The 20323-nt window shown below is 43.1% G+C and overlaps 1 protein-coding gene across 5 annotated transcripts in view; it reads right to left on the bottom strand.

Moving 5' to 3' along the window:
* Positions 1 to 20323, bottom strand: part of KCNH1 (potassium voltage-gated channel subfamily H member 1) — a 379704-nt gene that overhangs the window by 340034 nt on the left and 19347 nt on the right. For 3 of the 5 annotated variants that reach the window (XM_083175653.1, XM_083175649.1, XM_083175650.1), the window contains exons 2-3: positions 10900 to 10926; positions 324 to 447 (exon numbers count right to left, since the gene is read on the bottom strand). In XM_083175653.1, coding sequence (XP_083031779.1) covers positions 324 to 447; positions 10900 to 10926 — 151 coding nt within the window. The remainder of the gene's footprint in view (positions 1 to 323; positions 448 to 10899; positions 10927 to 20323) is intronic. The other 2 variants (XM_083175651.1, XM_083175652.1) reach the window with 1 other exon arrangement.

The following is a 20323-nucleotide window of genomic DNA, read 5'->3' as shown; positions in this document are numbered from 1 at the left end:
TAATTGGAGTCTCCCCTTTCCCTGTTGTCTAACTCCCATTTTTGTGAGTACCTGCCTATGGGCCTAATTCTGCATGGATCGATATACAGAAAATTTGCACAGCGAGTGATTATTAGATGACTGCGCTGCAAATAGCAACTTAAAATGCAGGAAAAATGTGTTTAATACTTTAGTAAATGCAGGCAAAACAGACAGCAGTTATTTCAATATATATGAATCACAATATTTTATTATATCTCTACATCTATAGGAATAAAACAAGATCAGTAGACTAAAATAAGCAACAAGGCAGGAAATCAGTGCACTTCATTAGTCTTCATTACCTGCACGTGCTACTTTTTTGCATAACTTCAGCTCGGTGGTATCCGGACAACTTGCAGAACCCGTCATTGCTGTAGACAATAGGCCAATCCACAATCTGGGCATTACCCAAGACAAAATTAGTATCTGTTCCAAAAGACATGAGAAATATTTTACTGGCATAACTATTACCTTGAGTTTGTATCACATCCTACACTATCTTCTTCTGATCTGCTCAATACAGCAGGAATTGGGAGACTCATCTCTCATACAGTAAGGGCTACATGAATGTATACACTGACAGGACCAAATGTACATGCATAGCCAACTAGACCTGCCATGGGCTGGCGGACGGGCAGTTCCTTGCACATAAACGTGTAGGCCATGTTCACATGGAAGCGGTACATCTGTCAGAACAGACTTAGGTCTACAGTCATTAGGTCGACCCCAGAAGGTTGACTGTCCCCAAGGTCGACAGGGTTAAAGGTTGACACGGCTCAAGGTCGACATGACTTAAGGTCGACTTTGGCCAAGGTCGACATGGTTTTAGGTCGACAGTCATTAGGTCTACATGAGTTTTCACTGTTTTTTTACCCGAATGTCGACACAGTCGACATGGACACAGTTGGAGTCGAACCGCAGCCCCTCGCATCGCTCGCTTCGCTCGCCATGCTTCGGGCACGGTGCCTCGCTGCGCTCGGCACACTATTTTATTCTCCCACCACGCCCTAGTGGATGGTAGGGCATGAAATACCGCCTGTCGGCACATGTCGGCTCAAAAAAAAGTGAAAAAATCATGTCGACCTAATGACTGTCGACCTAAAACCATGTCGACATTGGCCCATGTCGACCTTGAGCCATGTCGACCTTGAGCCATGTCGACCTTTAACCATGTCGACTTTGGGGACAGTCGACCTTCCGGGGTCAACCTAATGACTGTCGACCTAAGTCTGGTCTGACAGATGACCGTTTCCCGTTCACATTGGGGGTGAGATACTATTTTCTTGTATTGAATGCAATGTGCACAAATAATGATATAATATCACTATGTGTCTTCTTTCCCATTTGTTTGATGCTATTAATGAGGTATAAGATGTAAGATAAGGATTTTGTTCATTATTATTTTTCTATATTATAAAATACTATGATTGGTCGTTGTTTCATAAAAGCATACTTTTTAGTTATGAGTGTTGGAGGCAAAGGGCCCTACCTTATTGCTGGGCTGCTACTTTTTGCGCACTAGGAACCACGTGCATGCATGGTCTCCTGATAACCCTCAAAGGTGCAAAATTGCAGCCCTGTGTAAAGTTCTGAATTGGGCCCAAAGTACAGACCGCTATTACAACCTCTGTCTTTCAATAAATGTAAATGCCCATCTCCTAGAGCACTACTTAGTTAATTGGTATCCGGATGACAGATTGACATTCAGTACGTCAACAGTCAATAGGTTGACCCCATATGATCGACATGCATTAGGTTGACATGGTCAAAAGGTGTAAACGGTCAACAGGTTCAAATTGTCCACATGACAATGGTCGGCACACATGTGTCAACACCTGTTTTTTTTTAATCATTTCCATTCTTTGCCATCCGAGTGTATTATGATTGGGGATACTGGGGGTTAAAAAAAAAGTTGCAGCCCTGCGATTAGTTACAAATCCATCGTTGACCAGCAAATGACCCAGCATCTGCATTCTGTGCGTAGCCCAGGATTTACTCGGTGGCTGCAATAGTAAAAATCTGATCAGGGCCAGAGATGACATCACAGACCATCCCTTCACATGCCTGGGCACGCCTGCGTTTTCCCTGACACACCCAGAAAACGGCTGGTTACCGCCCCCAAATGCCAGCTTCCTGTCAATCAATTAGCGTAAGGCCAGAGATTTAAAAAATAGCATGATATTATTGCAAGGCGGCCTCGCAGATGCATACTACTGGTTGACGCACGCGCAGTCTTTCGATTATCAACCAGCCTGAAAATTTGCAGTCTTGCGATCAGGCCTGAATAACCCCCAGAAACCTGTGCAGAGTGCAGCTGAAGCTAGTGTCAACTATTTTACTAAAATGGGAATTAGACTTCACATGTGATGTTGCTATGGGCAACCAATCAGAATCTACTTCTTATTGGTTGCCAATAGCAACATCTCATGTGAAGTCTAATTCCCATCTTAGTAAATTTCCCCCTATATACCGTATGTGTGTGACAGGCACATACATTAGATCCTGGGTACAGATCAGACTAATAAAGGATTGAAAGATCGCTGTTCCGCCCATCATTAGCAAGCACCAGGACAAATGTCATATGGCTGGGCTGACCGGACGTCTACACATACATCCATGGGTACACTGAGTGATTTGCCCAATATGTTGTTCAAATTCAGCTGGAAATTACATATCGGGCCAATATCGTCTCATTGTGCATCCAGCTTAACACTTGTGATTGCTTGAGCAGTTATTGATCCTGCCAGTCATTTCAGGTCTTAGTAATTATATCCTGGAGCAGGTCTCAAGTTTCTTAATTTTAACTTTTGAGCATCAAAAAGAAAGGCATCTCATTGGGCTAGATTGACAAAGATGTTCTTGTTTAACAAACTGATAAAAGTTTTCATTAAAAATGTATTTAGTAAAAAACAAATCTTTGTTTTTATTTATTTTTCATTAAACATTTGATATAATATATCATTGGCCCTTCCAGTGGCAGATTTAACCTACAGGGTGAAGAATGCAGCCCTCCCAGTAAAATCCGTCACTGCGGGTGTGAGCCAGTTGCAGGCAGTGATTTCCTATTGGAAGTCCTACCTGCCAGTCACCTGCATGACAGGCAGTCCCACTGGGAGCTGTTCCCTCCCTCCAGGACTGCTAGACCAGGCTGCAATTAGCAGAGAGCTAGCTCCTTGTAGGAAGCCTCTCCCTGCCTAACTATCAGCCCTAGCCAGCTTCTATGTCCTGCAGCTTATGCAGTCCATAGAAGTCGCAGGTTTAAGCATACACAGTCAAGCCATCGCTCGTGAGCACGCACTTGTTCCAGCGCCTGTCAGCTCTACTGTGCAGTTGCCGAAACTCAGACGATGACAAGGGATACTTTCTCTTTTCATGTCCAGGGGACTAGGTTTGATGGAAGTGGATTGGGTCTGCCACCACCCCCATCCCCCCTCTTACCTGTTGATGGCAGCTATCTCTTTCCCCAGCACAACAAATGCTGTGGTGTGCTGGACTGTGGAAGGTCCAGCCGTGATGCTGCCACTGAGCAGCAGCAGTCTCCTCCCACTACATGATGAGCAATCGCACTGATCACCCCCTCCAGGATCTGCCTCTGGGGTGCCCAACATATTCTTGATTCATGCTTTTGGGAGTGGGGGGGGGGGGGGGGGCATGGCTGAGCCTTCATAATTAGGTGACACACCTGCATTTCCTGGGCCCAAGCCAGATCACTATGGTCCTGAACATCTAGGACATTTAAATTATTCCTGGTTATACCCTGGGAAGGTAGGTTTAAATGATAAAAAATAGATTTTAGAGTGAGACATAACTCTAGAACTGGGTAGAGTTATATAGAGTAAAGCGCTAAATTATAAACCACCTGGAAAAGATGAAGGGATACAGTAGATTGGTTATTATTAGCGAAAATCACTGAGTGAAAGGTCATAATTATGGGGCATTCCATTATGCCTTATGGGGAGTCTTCCAGTTACTATTATCAGTTATATGATAGATTGCTTGCAATTTAATTTCTCAAGCATTTAGTCAGGCAATAACTTAGCAGAACACAATTGTAGATTTGATTACTAATGTCTTGGGTGCATTTATTCAGCACTGGGACTTGCTCCCAATGATTATAAATGATTTATATATATGATTATATATGATTTCCACAGTTTAGCAGTAAAGTGATTGCTAATGCGATCACTTTACTTCCTAGTGCAAACCACGGATGTGCAAGCAACAAGTGAAATGTTTTACAAAATGTACCACAAAGGCATATTGGTTAACATTATAGTAATTTTACCATACAGCCCCTAAATAAATCTGAGGTGGCTGATTTAGTAAAAAAAAAAAAAAAACAAGGAGCCAAAGCAGATATCACTAATACTTCAACCAATGGTTGAGTGATAGTGAATGTATTTGCTGTTATTAGCACAGCTGCGATTTCATTCGCAGCCATACACAGGGGCGGGTTTTCATTCTGGGAGGGTGGCGGCTAACTGATCACTGGGCTCATAAAAGTAGCAGAGCAGTGATCAGGTCTGAATTACCCCAGTGTTCGAAATTGTGTTTTTCCTGTTTGTTGTAAAATACTTAGATCAAAAGTAGAGCAACGTGTTAACTTCATTTTTAGTTATATCGAATCTTGAATCTTTCCATATGCCAATCGAGTCTTATGCGCAAAAGATTGGTGATGATTTCAAGGATGTTGAAGAAGATGAACATTTCTGGAAGGCCTTGGACATCGAAAACGTGAAAAAACAAATTGGTGAAAACTGTTCAAATTGACCGTTGACTTCCGAATGACAGCAGAAATGGTCATCATCAAGAACTGATATTAGCATTGGAAAAGTTTGTGCTAAGATGATTCCAAGGTTTTTCACTGCCAGGCAGAAAAAAATCGTCAAAGAATTTATACAGATACTTTGGAACAAATTCAAGCAGATTCACATTTTTTATATGTGATAAAGCAGGAATCTTCCAGTATGATCCTGAAACAAAACACCAGTCCATGCACCGGAAACACCCTCATCACCAAGAATGAAAGAAGCATGTCATAGCAAATACAAATTCAAAGTCATATGAATTGTTTTCTTCTATATCAATTGTGTTATTTTGTCAGACTGGATACCAGGAGGCACAGCAGTGATTCAACATTCCTACTATAATGTTCTAGTCACTTTGGGGCAGATGTATTATAGCGGTGTTTAGCGCGCCGCTATAATACTTTCTGCTTTGCCTCATTAACATGCGAAGCAGGAGGGGAGACGGACAAGTTGTATTAACATCTTGCCCACCAAAGCGGTAAACTCCCCCCTCTGGTATTGTCCCCCTCCTGGAGACAGATATATTCTTGTTCACAAAATTGTTTTTAATTTTCATTATATTTTTTATTGTAATATGAGAATTCTCATTAAATTGTATTTTATATCATGCTTTATTAAATGTACAAAAAATCTTTTGTGGTAGTGTATATTCTTTCAGTATAAACCTAGCGCTTTACACCCATTCTCTCATCCTCCATCAGGACAGTGGAACAGCCACACAGCTCTCTCTGAGAAACAGTTTTTGGCCAAGAAACAGACTATGGTGCTAGATCACCTCCATCCCCGCCAGGCCTGGCACCGCGTGAATTCTTTCTTTTTCCTAAAGTCAAATCTGTACTCAAGGGAACCCGTTTTTCATCAGTTACCAAGGTACAGAAGGAAACAGCAGAGCTGTTGAGACAGCAGACAGATAAGTGGACTGATATTGCATACAGTACACACAGAAGCATTAAATGAGATAAGAGTACTTATAACAGCAAAGTTAGCCACATTTTTTCATCAGTCGCAACTGACAGGTGTAATTCCGGGTAATTGTGGAAGGGAATATGTAGTTCTGTTGCACAAAAATAGACAAAGGGAAGAACAAATAACTATACTGTAGATCTGTGAGCCAAACAAATTATAGGTTTAACAGTTGTTAGACAGTCATTAGGGCGACATGCATTTAGGTCGACATGTGTCTAGGTCGACATGCAGGAAGGTCGACATGGGTTAGGTCGAAAGGGTCATAAGGTTGACATGGTCATTCGGTCGACATGGGTTAGGTCGACAGTTAAAAGGTCGACATGGGGTGTTTCACTGGTTTTTGAACCGACATGTGCCGACAGGCAGCATTTCATGCTCTACCATCCACTAGGGCTTTGTGGCAGAATAAAATATCCTGAAGCATGGCGAGGGCAGCGAGCCGTGCGAGTGGACGCGGTGCACGTTAACCTGTGTCCATTTCGGATAAAAAAAAAAAACAGTGAAAAACCCCATGTCAACCTTTTTATTGTCAACCTGACCCATGTTGACCTAATGACCCTTTTGACCTTATGACCCTGTCGACCTAAACTCATGTCGACCTTCCTACATGTCGACCTAGACACATGTCGACCTAAATGCATGTTGACCTAATGGTGTCTAACAACTTTCTGGTGACCAACTGATCCACACCCGAGGACAGATAACCAGTGGAGAACCTCACAGATTAGTCACGGATCATGTTTTTTTTATCGTACACATGAGTGATCTTACTAAGTGTTTCACTGGGCAAATGATTTAAAGATTTGCAATAGAGCTGATACCATGGAACTGAGGAATGGAATGGGAAAATAATGCATGTGCGATGCAAAAATCCAGAATGTATGGTGATACGTTCGGGCTGAGGAAAGCAGTATTTAAATTGAAAGGATTTCTAGAACAAGGGGATAACAGTTTCAAAATTGAAAGAAGGGAGAGTGAAAAATAGTATAAGGTTAAAAAACATTCAGACAGGAGAATAAATACACAGAATAGTAAACTAACAGTTGTTGTGGGAACATCTACAGCAACATATTTCATAAATACTGTACATGGGGCAATCAGATACTATTTAATTTTACTTAAAATAGAAATATAAAACTAAAAACACTCAATTGTAAATTGGATGGATTCAATGGCAAAAAAGTTTACCGGCAAACTGATGGCCCCACCAAGATCGCAGGGGGTCCGTTGGGCAGGAGGACTCTGGTCTAGTCCCAAATTCTATAAATTGGGCCAATGTCCCTTTTTCCATATAAATGCATCACATACTGTAGTTACTGTACCCAGACAAAGCTTTCTACTCCTGTACAGCTGCACCTCACCCCCTCCCCATCTCTGCTCGCCCGCTTATTCCCTCCATCAGATGTGCCTCTTTTCCTCCCTTTGTGTATGTGTATATCTGAACACCCTTCTATGTGTTTGTCTTTGTCTCCTCATTTGTGTCTGTTCCTTTCTGCCTACCAGTGAGGTGCAGTTAAGTCAGTACCTGATTTACTAATACATATATGATTTGGTGATGAGTTTTGACTATAAAATTACTATAATAACACAAAGATGACATGATTAATACAAAGATGATATTTATAAGTTAAAAGTATCTTTTTTGTATTATTCTAATGATTTGTATTCTCAATGCTGCAGAGGGATTTTTATTCTGGTGTAGTACAGCAGGTGAGACTCTACCTACCCCGACCACACGTCACTGCTGCCTATTCTTTGTCTTTGTATATCTTTGTTGGCCCCCCTTTATATGTGTACATTTCTATTTTTACTTGTATATGGATAGGTTTTAAATGTGGCACACATAAGCAAACCAACCAAAGGGTTCATTTTGACCAAAACTAGGATCTTTAATTTGAGCATTTTAATTCTTCTGCCATAATTCCCAATCCTTCCCCCTTTCTACTGAATTAGATAATTCGAAACTGGGTGTATAACCAGGTAACTTCGAAATCAACAATATATTCCCGATCCCTTATTTCTCTTAACAGATTAATCTAAACTTTTTTACTCCACAAATGCCATAATCTTAAAAAATGCCATACCACATTATTTCCCCAAGAATGACATAATTCTCCAGCATAGATACATGATATCACAAAAGAGAGAAATATGCAAGCTATGCTGTAGTCTGCTATTTCTTGACTTTGCCGATGGCCGTGTCTGTTTATTTTTCACTGTCAATGTCTTCTTCATCTAGGCTTAGGAAGCTCTTCAGTTTTGAAAAACTATCCTATGGTGATGAATTAAAAGGTCTCAGACACCAGGAACTGGCTCCTGTCCAGACCAAAGTCCATATCAAATCCCCTTTAATGGAAATAAATCTTTTATGCAAGACAGCAATGACCTGGGTCTACGTAAAGAAAGACCAAAGCTTCTTAAGAGATTAAGGTGCTACAATATTACATCACAGTAAAACGTGCAATGTGATTACACCAGAAGAAAACTAAGGATGAGATCAAACTAGTTTAACTAGTAAATAGATTTAATCTAAATTTGGCTGTAAAAGCCAAAGATTTTTGGAAATATAAGCAATAGAAAATAAATTGATCAAATCATGTGTTAAGCTGTGTACACGGGGGCGATAGGGGCTGAAATCGCTGGAAATATGGTCGCAGGCGACAATATTGCCAGTGATGGGAGTGTGCCCCGGCGATAAATTGCCAGGTGCGCGCTCCCGTTTTCAGCCCCGTTCTAGTCGCTGGTCGCAGGAGCTGATTACCTCTGCGGCACTGCCGGCAGAGGTTCCCTTTCATCAGCGACCATCTCTGGTCGCTGATGAAAAGGAGAAACTGAGCAATATATTGCTCAGCCATATATTGCTCAGCAATATATGGCTGAGCAATATATCTCCCCGTGTGTACGGGGCTTTACTGTTGCTGCTGCCTAATAGCCAATTAACAAAAGTTAAATACCCAATCTTTAAAATTTCCCATTTAAATTAGAAACCAGTGAGAACAGAAAGAGATTATCAGATGTGTTATTTTCTAACATTTCTCAAACTGCAGTAACCAATAAGACATCTGCTTTCACTGTCTAACTTGCACACCACAGATAAAAGCTAATTGTTCATTGGTTGCTATGGTTTATCTGCAGATTTATACCTTTAAGGAATGTTAATAATTAAACCTCAAAATTTTAATTCCGCCTAATCTTAGCCACGTCCATCTCCTACCCTAAAGCCGAACACTAATGCTCATCCTTGCATCATATATTCTGGGATAAAATACACCCTTGAAACTTAATCAGAAATGTATTGGTTTTTAATTTTATTCCATGATGCTTGGCTAATAGAAAATAATGAATGTTGCAATTATCCACATTTATGAATTTATCCCTAATACACATTTTACATTTGTACCTATAAAACTGATTTTATAGCATTTACTCGTATTTAATATAGAAATAAATTCTCAGATAATTACAATGACCTTATTTTATGAGATCTATAGTATTCAGTCATTCATTCCCTGTGTGAAATATTTTACACTTTCCATTAATAAACTATTTATATCCGGGAAAAGTCTGGAAGTATCATTCACACAATAAATATAACATTTATCTAATTACATTTTATACTATAACCATGCAATATTCACAGTTAATTTATTGTTTTTCATAAAGAAATACTTTTGGAGAATCTATGGTAGCGACAGTCCCTATGTTTTTGCTATTGTATTGCCTAAATAGCAGTTATGTATTTTTACAGCTTTAATGTTATTTTTTTGCATAGCACACAGAGGCAGAGTTCTGGGAGGCAATGGAGTCATCTGCCGCCGGGCTCCTGCACCCAAGGGGGCACCTCTCCTCCCCATCAAGTTTGAAACAGTTAATTGAAAGCAGTTGATATTGCTAATGTGGCTTACTCCTCCTTCTAACATAATTTTTGCAAGTATCACAACCTGTATTAGATCCCATGACCTTACTGGAGACAGACACCTTACTGATTGAGCTATTTGGGGGGGCACCAATACTTATCTTGCCTCCGGGCAACTTGGATGAAGCACACTGATAGCACACATGCATTACATGTTATTTGTGGTAACTCTATTAAAGATTAATAGCACAAAAATGTCCAAACAATAAAACAAGAGTCACATACAGTACATATACAAACACATTTAGAGGATTGCAGTAGGAGGACTGGAAATACCTAAAATACACATACAAGTAATGGAAGCATTTCGCAGTGAATCTATTCAGCAGAGATCTCACCAAAAGCATTATTCCCTCTCAGCTGAGTGATCTAGAAATCCACTGTGCCGGTTGCCCAGACCAGCAGATCCTCAATGCTGCCCATTACATTAAACTTTCATTTTTATGTTATTCAAAGGGAGTTTTGTAACTGTTGAAGTTGAATTGAAATCTAATCATAATAATAAGAATATTTTTTTAAAAAACATCAGATGGTTTGATCTTCTTTTGAATAGACTGCACTTATTAGTTAAAACAAAGGACTTACACGTGAGTTCGGCTGACATATACACAGGTATGAACACTACTAAACACACTCTACAAACAATAAGAGTAGTTCTATGCCAACATTTGTTATTTTACAAGAAGTAATACATAGTATAATGGTTACGCCTAGAACCACTTCTGTCTTTTGACATTTCCCTTCATGCACTGGGTCCATGTATACCTGGAGGGGGATATAAAAGTGCCCGTTGCGTGGCGAGCAAAGCGAGCCTGTGTGGGTACAATCCACCGGCAATAAAATAACCTACACCTACGTAAATGATAGATAAAATAAAAAACGCTGTGAGGGCATCTTACAACTTCCGCCCTCACCTAACGTCAAAGAACAGAAGTGGATCTAGACACAACCATAGTGTAATATACACAGGTAGTGTAAGGTAAACATTGCAATCTGCAACAGAAGTGCTAAAACACTTTAACAATTGACTCTGTTGGCTTGGCAACGACAGCAAGGCCTTTTTTTGTCATACTGTACAATAATTTGTAAATTAACAGAAATTGGTAGAGAACAAATGTGGCAGAAGGGGATGGATTTAGGAGGAAGCTTTCATGGACACATTGTAACCGCAGAGCACCAATGTTATACCTGTCTGTCTATGGGATAATGTCCAGACTGAAAGTTAGAAAAGAAAACATGTTAAAATATAAGTGATAATCAAAGAAAATATCGTCAATTAAATATGTAGTAAATGGTCTGATTTATTCATAACATGGAAACAAAACATATTTGTACAAATGGTCAGGTTTTCGCGTGAGGTGAGGGTGCTTCCAAATGCTCTGCCTCCGTCCCATGTAAAATCAGTTTCAAATAGACAATATACTGTATCCCTCCTGATCCTTTCCTAAACATACTGATTAGGAAAATACAGTAACCGTAATGCAAAGCATTATTTCAATGTTGTTGTTCTAGGACATTGTTTACCAGAAATATACAAAATAAATACACAATATAAAGTTTTTATGTGTTTTTGTCCCTTGATCTTTACGTTTATGAGACATGACCTGTATACTGTGCTTAAACATTGTAGTTTTGGATGAGCGACTGTGAAGGTTAATTCTATCTGACCATTCTTTCTCTGTCTCCTCCCATAATTCCACTCCCTACCCTCCACATTTCCACTAAAAGTTGATGTCCCCCAAAGTTCTGTTATTGGACTTTTCCTAATCTCCCTCTAGATGTCTTCTTTAAGTGGCCTTGTCATCTCTAGGGCATTCCAATATCATTTCTATGCTGATGGTACGCACATCTGCCTAACCTCCCCTGATCTATTCCCATCTCTCCTCACTCGTATCTCCAACTGTCTCTATACTTGGATGTCCCAAGACTTTCTTAACATGAACATGTCACAGACTGAGCTGATCACCTTCACAACCTCACTTCCCACAATTTCATTGATGGCCCAATTACTTCCTCTTGCCCCCATGCACACTGTATTGGAGTTATTCTTGACTACTCCCTTTCCTTTAAGCCACACATTCAGCACCTCTCCCAGACCTGCCATTTCCATCTCAAACATATTTCTAGGAACGCAACATTTCTCACCCTGGATGCTACTAAGTTCCTCATCCACTCACTGGTCATCCCCAGATCAGACTACTGTAACCTCCTATCTGCACTCCCAGACTCCTACCTCTCTTCACTCCAATCTGTCCTAAATGCTGCTGCTGCCTCCAAATGTACTACTTCTGCCCCCTCCTACAAGCCCTACACTGACTCCCCTTATCCTTCAGAATACAATATTTCTTACAAAGCCCTCACTCATTTCTCTCTCATTTACATCTCCTATTACACTCCTGTCCACAGATGTTGCGCCACACATGAACACCTCCTCTTCAGCCTACTGAGTACATCCTGCCATGCACTATGCACTACACCAGTATTACATCTTATCCTGATTCAGGAGAATGAAAGACAATCATGAACAAATCCTTTAATAATGGGGGAAATTGACTAAGATGTGTATTCTACTTCACATGTGATGTTGCTATGGGAAACCAATCTGAATCTACTTCTTATTTAGAAGATAGTAGACAGGATCTGATTGGTTGCCCATAGCAACATCACATGTGAAGTAGAATACACATCTTAGTACATTTCCCCCAATCAGTTTTGTATATGGCTATCTACTATGGTAATTTAACATATTATTAACAATATTAGCCATTTTCTTTATATAATGTTTGTGCAGAATACACTGCTTTCAACAGTTCCTACAATTAAAAAAATATTTGGTACTCTTTACCTAGCACGGCGCCCATCGCGGGCATCGCGGGTACATTTATGTCTGCCCGCGACGCGACCGACGCGATGCCCACGATTTCCCATTGATACCCATGTTAAACATGGAAATCGCGTCGGTCGCGTCACGGCCGGCCATAAATGTGCACACGATGGCCGCGACGCGATGCCCACGATTTGCCATAGGAATTAATGTTAAAAGGCCCGATGGACACGATTTTCATGTTAAATGGCTCAATGGACCCGATTTTAGCATAGGAAACAATGTTAAATGGGCCTTAGAGCCCAAATACTTACCCTGAACTCTGAAATGGCCCCCCCAATTTTTTACGCCACCCCACGATCAACGTGAACCCGAAGCGTGGCGAGCGCAGCGAGCCCGCGAGGGTCGGCGGTACGCGTCCTCCGACCTTTTCATACCCCCACTATCCACGTCGGAGTGGAGTTGAGAATAGAATAGTGTGGCGAGCGCAGCGAGCCACCGCGCCCGAAGCGTGGCGAGCGCAGCGAGCCCCGCGAGGGGACGCGGATACCTTCACAGGTAAACGCGTCCCCTCGCGGGCTTCACAGGTGTCCGTGGCGATGCGGACACCTGTGAAGCCCGCGAGGGGACGCGTCTAGCTGTGAAGGTATCCGCGTCCCCTCGCGGGGCTCGCTGCGCTCGCCACGCTTCGGGCTCGGTGGCTCGCTACGCTCGCCACACTATTCTATTCTCAACTCCACGCCGACGTGGATAGTGGGGGTATGAAAAGGTCGGAGGACGCGTACCGCCGCCCCTCGCGGGCTCGCTGCGCTCGCCACGCTTCGGGTTCACGTTGATCATGGGATGGCGTAAAAAATTGGGGGGGGGCCATTTCAGAGTTCAGGGTAAGTATTTGGGCTCTAAGGCCCATTTAACATTGTTTCCTATGCTAAAATCGGGTCCATTGAGCCATTTAACCTGAAAATCGTGTCCATCGGGTCTTTTAACATTAATTCCTATGGCAAATCGTGGGCATCGCGTCGGGGCCATCGTGTGCACATTTATAGCCGGCCGCGACGCGACCGACACGATGTCCATGTTTAACATGGTTTTCAATGGGAAATCGTGGGCATCACGTCGCGTGCGGGCATCTTTAGCCCGCATACGACGCGACCGACACGATTTTTTACCTCACGATGCCCACGATCAAGATCGTGGGCGCCGTGCTAGGTAAAGAGTACCAAATATTTTAAAAATAAAAAAAAATCTTTGCCCACTATCTACTCATATAACACCTCCAGGCCAACCACTGCCACATACATATAAACTGGCAGACTCTATCAGTTTAGTGATATCACTCAATTGCTTGAAAGGTAGGGGTATTACTAAGTAAGAAAAAACACACTTTGTTCCCCCCAGCACACTGAATGATACCAGTAACCAGATTTGAAGACCACATATTAATTGAATTCAGAGATTTCGGATACATATATTTGCAAATGCATGGACAAGCCCCCAAGCCATCAGTAAAGGCCTCTCTGAATATTTTGTGGTGACATATAGACATATACATATGGTTACATATACACTTTCATCTATTTTGTGGGCTGAAACAATATTTAGCTCACAAAAGCTTTTCTGACCAACATGCCCAGCCACTCATTTTATTATTTCCACAATGTAATAAACTGAATTAAGTTAAGAACATCTTATTTTAAGAATCTGTTTAAATAAAAATGATTTCATGTTCAAAACTATTAAATACAATGTTCTAGTAGTCAATATTGGTAATCTTACACAATTATAAACACAGTGGATATACAATCTTGTCCATAATTTTTGTTTTTTGCTGATACAGATTCGACTTTGTCTAAAGTTGTATCTGCATCCAGGGAAAATAGTCGAAAACTGCTGTGTTTTCGACTAATACAGGTGGATTGGGGAGTAATTCGGCGATCCATGTGTTTTCCGACTGTGACGATTTTTCCAACAGTTGATTGAATAGGTCAAATGTAAATTGACTGCTGAAAACATTGGCAATGATTGAATACCTCCCACAGTGGGCTACATTTACTAAAAGGGGGGTTCTATTGAAGAAGAGGTGTTGACCATAGCAACCAATCAGAGTCTACTTTTTAGTTTTTTAGCAGCTTTCTGAAAATAATAGATAGAATCTGATTTGATGTTATGGACAACATCCCGCCTTCAATATAACTCCCATCCCCAGTAAATCTACATATACAGACCATCATTGCATATGTCTCCTCACTATAAGGACAGTCATTCATCAAGTATACATGAACTGTAATAAAGTCTGTGATTTTTAGGTATTGTTTAGGAAATGAACACATCTATAAGACTGGTTGCCATGGATACAGGGCAATATTAGGGATGGGTGGTCCTGGGGCCCTTAAGACAGTGGGGCCTGAGGAATGGGAGTGTATATTAGATTGTGCATACCTCCTAACATGACCCATTCCATCAAGGACAACATGCTCTCCATCTGGACTTCCCTCTCAATATAGGATTGGTGTCACCTGCTCTCCTTTACTCCAACACCCAGTGACCATCTTCATACTCATCTCCATCATTGGCCTCAAGCCTCTAGTTGTATGTTGATTGGGTCCTCACTACTTACATTTAAGCTGTAATGTGTATTGAACTGTGGTGCTCTTTTATTTGTACTGTATTTTTGTTATTTATTCAATGTTATGCCAAGTTTTGTCTCCCTGTATTGTTCCTTTGTACGGCGCTGCGAAACACTTGTGGCGCCTTATAAATAAAATTATAATAATAATAATAACAACAACCCGTATAGAACTATTCAATTTGTAATAAAGGAAGTTCAACGCAGGTGATTGCAATCCTATATTAATAGGGAAGTGCAGATTTGAGTCACTCCTGGAATAAGTCATGTTGGCAGATATGAATGATGTATTTTAGATTTAAACTAATAATGTAATATTGACTGAGTATTATTTATAGCTCCGCCTAATTGAAATACATTAATTTTATAAAGTTTTCCTAAAAAACATTTAAATATACATTGAAAAATAAAACCTACTGTATCATCTTTCTTGTCACATGGAAGAAAATCAGCAGCCTCTGTACTACTTATACCCTGGGACAGGAGAACTAGTGGTGTCACTGTGCTCAGACCAGGGGGCCCCCTGTCAGTAGGATGGTACATTATCCCTTGCATACCCCTTAATCTGACTATGCATGGATAACATAACTTTATTCACACTGTTAAGTGTGCAACACTTTTCATAACTGTTAACCATTATGTCCCATTACTGTATTTCCCTACTTTATATATCGAAATATAAAGTTATTGTCAATCAAATTGACCATGCAAGAAACTGAACTCTCCTGAAACAGCTACTACATGTGCATGACAATCAGCTATGTTATAAAAGACCAATGGCCAGATGCACTAAACTTCAAAAGTGATAAAATGGAGAGTGACAAACAGCCAGCCTATCAGCTCCTGCCTGCCATGTCACAGACTTTGTTTGAAAAATGTCAGACAGGAGCTGATTGGTTGGTTGTTTATCACTCTCCATTTTATCAATTTTGAAGCTTAGTCAGGGCCGGTGCAAGGCACCGGAGTGCCCCAGGCAAGTCGGGGTGGGGGCGCCCCGGTGTCTGCCGCCCGGGTACCTGTCCTGCGGCGCTGTAAAGCTGGCAGCGGGGGGTCCCTGCAGTCAATAAGAAATAACGAGCGCTATCCGCCGGGCTATGCGGAAGCGCTTCTGTTTTGGAAACACTGGCCGCACGGCGCACGCTTATTGGCTGAATCTCAGCCAATCAGCGTGTGGCCAGTGTTTCCAAAATAGAAGCGCTTCCGCATAGCCTGGCGAAATACCGCCCTCCAGTGGCCGGCGCCCTAGGCAAATGCCTAGATTTGCCTAGTGGTGGCGCCGGCCCTGAGCTTAGTGCATCTGGCCCCAACTGTGGGATGTATCCCCCGCCCTATCCATGAACTTACAGTAAATGCTGTAACTTGGGGGCAGAGATGTATCAAACAGTGTAAATGTGGGGAAGTGGACGAGCGGAGAAAGTGACTTTACAACCAATCAGTTCAACTAAGCATTTAACAACTACATTCTATAAAATGATAGGCAACAGTGAATGGTTGATTGGTTGCTATGGGCAACTTCTCCACTGGTCCACTTCTCCTCTGTTTCTTCTGCATGTTCCATCTCCACTATATTTTCGCTCTGTGGCATATTTATAATGAGAGCAATAAACGCGTTGAACATGGGTCCCTGAGTTCCAGGGGGCCCACACCACTCACACTGCACCCAATGTTTAAAACGTACCCCTCCAGAGTCCCGTGATGAAAGCAGCAGTGCTGCAGGAATCACTAAATAAATGGCTGTGGCAGCATGTTTCAGAGTTCTGCACATGTGCAGTAGAGTCTGACCCCTCTAGTGCTCAGACTCTATTGCACTGTGCACTAGAACGGCGCTGTGGTTTCGGGAGTGAGGAGGGGGCCCGAGCGTAGGAGGCTGCACGCAGGCAGCCTTCTCTCTTAAAGCACTTCTGTTTACAATATATTATTTTTAATTTCAAGGTCCAAGAAACCCACTTTACTTTCAGATTACACAAATAACCACAATGTATTGCTTGCTCCATTTACACTAATAGTAAGATGAAGACAACATCCAGTACTGTTGTGGAATTAAAGTACAGCACAATGTGCCAGTCAGAGACTGGCTCATGCAGAACCACAGCAGCTGCACAGCTATTTGTTGCCACTTTATGGTTTACAGCATCGCGGATAAATGATAACATGTAGTAGTCAGGCTATACATGTCAATAGGACAAATGCTGCCCCCTGCCTGACATAACTGGTGTATGCTGAGACACTAGCAGCAGAGGCAGAGACTTCTGACAAAATAACTTTTACAGAACAGTGCTTCTTGTTTGGGCCTCATTCTGTAGATATGATCTGCAGTAAAAAGCAATATTTCTACGGAGGAATATTAGCAACAGGTATAGCGCAACTCTGTTTACTTGGCACCAAACATGGTACAACATCTTAATGTATACCAGGCTCTAGATCTGGCTCTGCATATTATAGTGAGTACTGGACATGGCTCTGCATATAATACTGGGTGCTGGCTATGACTCAGAATATTAGTGCATGGTACTAGATATGTCTCTGTACAGAGTAGAATGCACCAGATACAGTGGGGCAGATGTATTAAGCCTTAACAAGAGATAAATGCAAGGGTGATAACATACCTCCCAACTGTCCCGCTTACCGCGGGAACGTCCCGATATTCGGGGACGTTCCCGCATCCGGCCCGGGGCCGCCATTGTCCCGCAGTGGGGGGGACAGTTGGGAGCCCCCCAGCCTGCCAAGAATAGATGCTGTGCGCATGCGCACAGCGTCTATTTAGCGCCGACGAGCGACGAAAACGGGGCGTGGCCGAAGGACGCGTCATCCCGTGAGACCACTCCCCCTTTTCTCGAGGTCACGCCCCCTTTTCTGGAGCGCGCGACTTCGCCGCGCGAAAGTCCCGACCTCCCAACTACAGAAGTTGGGAGGTATGTGATAAGGAGAGATAAACGTCCAGCCAATCAGCTCCTTACTGACTTTTTTCAAAACGTTGGCTGGACATTTATCTCTCCTTATCACCCTTGGATTTATCTTTTGTTAAAGCTTAATACATTTGCCCCACTATGTCTAAGCATTGTATACCTGCCACCTTGGTATATTAACTGGCATCAAATGATACTCGACATAGCATACTGACAAAAGAAATGGCCCAGTACAGTATACTGTACCTAGAACCAGATGAGACTTCTCAACCCTCCATAACCCCACCCACCAGCCAATATCCATGCACAAGATCCAGGGGCGGGCTGGGCCGGGGGGCAGAGTGCCATATGCCCCCCGGGCCGCTTACCCACCCACTGGCTGCGGGCCGTGCTGCGGCTGGATCAGCTTCTCCAGCCCTCCTGCACTGGCCGCGGCTTACAGAACACGGCCGCGGCTACAGGAAAATGGCCGCCGGCCCCCTGCACTGAGGACATGTTCTCAGTGCAGGAGGCCGGCGGCCATTTTCCTGTAGCCGCGGCCGTGTTCTGGAAGCCGCGGCCAGCGCAGGAGGGCTGGAGAAGCTGATCCAGCCGCAGCACGGCCCGCAGCTAGCGAGTGGGTAAGCGCTCTCCCCCCCCCCCCCTCCCTCACCCCAGCATATGTGTTTCTGTCACTGTGGGGGGCATATCTGGCACTGTGTGGGGGCATATCTGGCACTGTGTGGGGGCATATCTGGCACTGTGTGGGGGCATATCTGGCACTGTGTGGGGGCATATGTGTATCTGGCACTGTGGGGGGCATATCTGGTACTGTGGGGGCATATATGTATTTGGCACTGTGGGGGCATATGTGTATCTGGCACAGTGGGGCATTTGTGTATTTGGCACTGTGGGGGCATATGTGTATCTGGCACTGTGGGGGCATATGTGTATTTGGCACTGTGGGGGCATATGTGTATCTGGCACTGTGGGGCATATGTGTATTTGGCACTGTGGGGGCATATCTGGCACTGTGGGGGCATATGTGTATCTGGCACTGTGGGGGCATATGTGTATCTGGCACTGTGGGGGCATATGTGTCTGGCACTGTGGGGGCATATGTGTATTTGGCACTGTGGGGGCATATGTGTCTCTGGCACTGTGGGGGCATATCTGGCACTGTGGGGGCATATGTGTCTTTGGCACTGTGGGGGAATATGTGTCTCTGGCACTGAGGGGGCATATGTGTCTCTGGCACTGTGGGGGCATATGTGTCTCTGGCACTGTGGGGGCATATGTGTCTCTGGCACTGTGGGGGCATATCTGGCACTGTGGGGGCATATGTGTCTTTGGCACTGTGGGGGAATATGTGTCTCTGGCACTGTGGGGGCATATGTGTCTCTGGCACTGTGGGGGCATATGTGTCTCTGGCACTCTGGGGGCATATCTGGCACTGTGGAGGAATATGCGTATTTGGCACTGTGGCAGAATATCTGGCACTGTGGCGGCATTTGTGTCTGGCACTGTGGGGGCATATGTGTATTTGGTACTGTGGCGGAATATCTTGCACTGTGGGGGCATATCTGGCACTGTGGACATCACATTGTGCGGTGTAATGGGCATCATGGTATGGGGCGTAATGGACATTACGGTGTGGGGAGCATTGGGTAATTGCCATCACAGTATGGGGTGTAATGGGCATCAAGGTGTGCAGCATAATGTGTAATTAGCATCACAGTGTGCGGTGTATTGAGTAATTAGCATCGCAGTGTTGGGCGTAATGTGTAACTGGCATCATGGTGTTCAGCATAATGTGTAATTGGCATTACGGCATGTGGCTTTATGTGTAATGGGTATTACAAGGTTCGCTAAAATGTGCAATCTGCAGGTACACAATACAATCATGGTACAGGCAACGCCCCTTATGATAGGCCACGCCCCTAATTTTTCGGCGCGCCTACGGCGCGCAAAAGCATTCCTTCCGAAGGTGACTTGGCTGATTATGGGCCAGTGCTCTGGACTTGCCCCCTAGGCTAAAAGTTGCCAGCCAGCCCCTGACAAGATCTTGCTTCCTACTAATAGATTGAAAAGATCCAAGATGAAATGGTATGCTCTTTCTCAGTCAGTGACCTGCTCAGTTTCCTACCTAAACCCTCTGGCACCTTATTATTATTTGATCCGACAAATGAAGAAGAAGTAACTACACTTTTCTCTTCCTCTTACTCTACTACTGTACCTCTCCTCTGATCTTATACCCTCACAAATGCAGTAAGTAAT

This window comes from Crinia signifera, chromosome 3 (assembly GCF_055691185.1).
Source record: "Crinia signifera chromosome 3, ASM5569118v1, whole genome shotgun sequence".
NCBI classification, from domain to species: Eukaryota; Metazoa; Chordata; class Amphibia; order Anura; family Myobatrachidae; genus Crinia; species Crinia signifera.
This window is presented reverse-complemented; position numbering and strand designations above follow the sequence as displayed.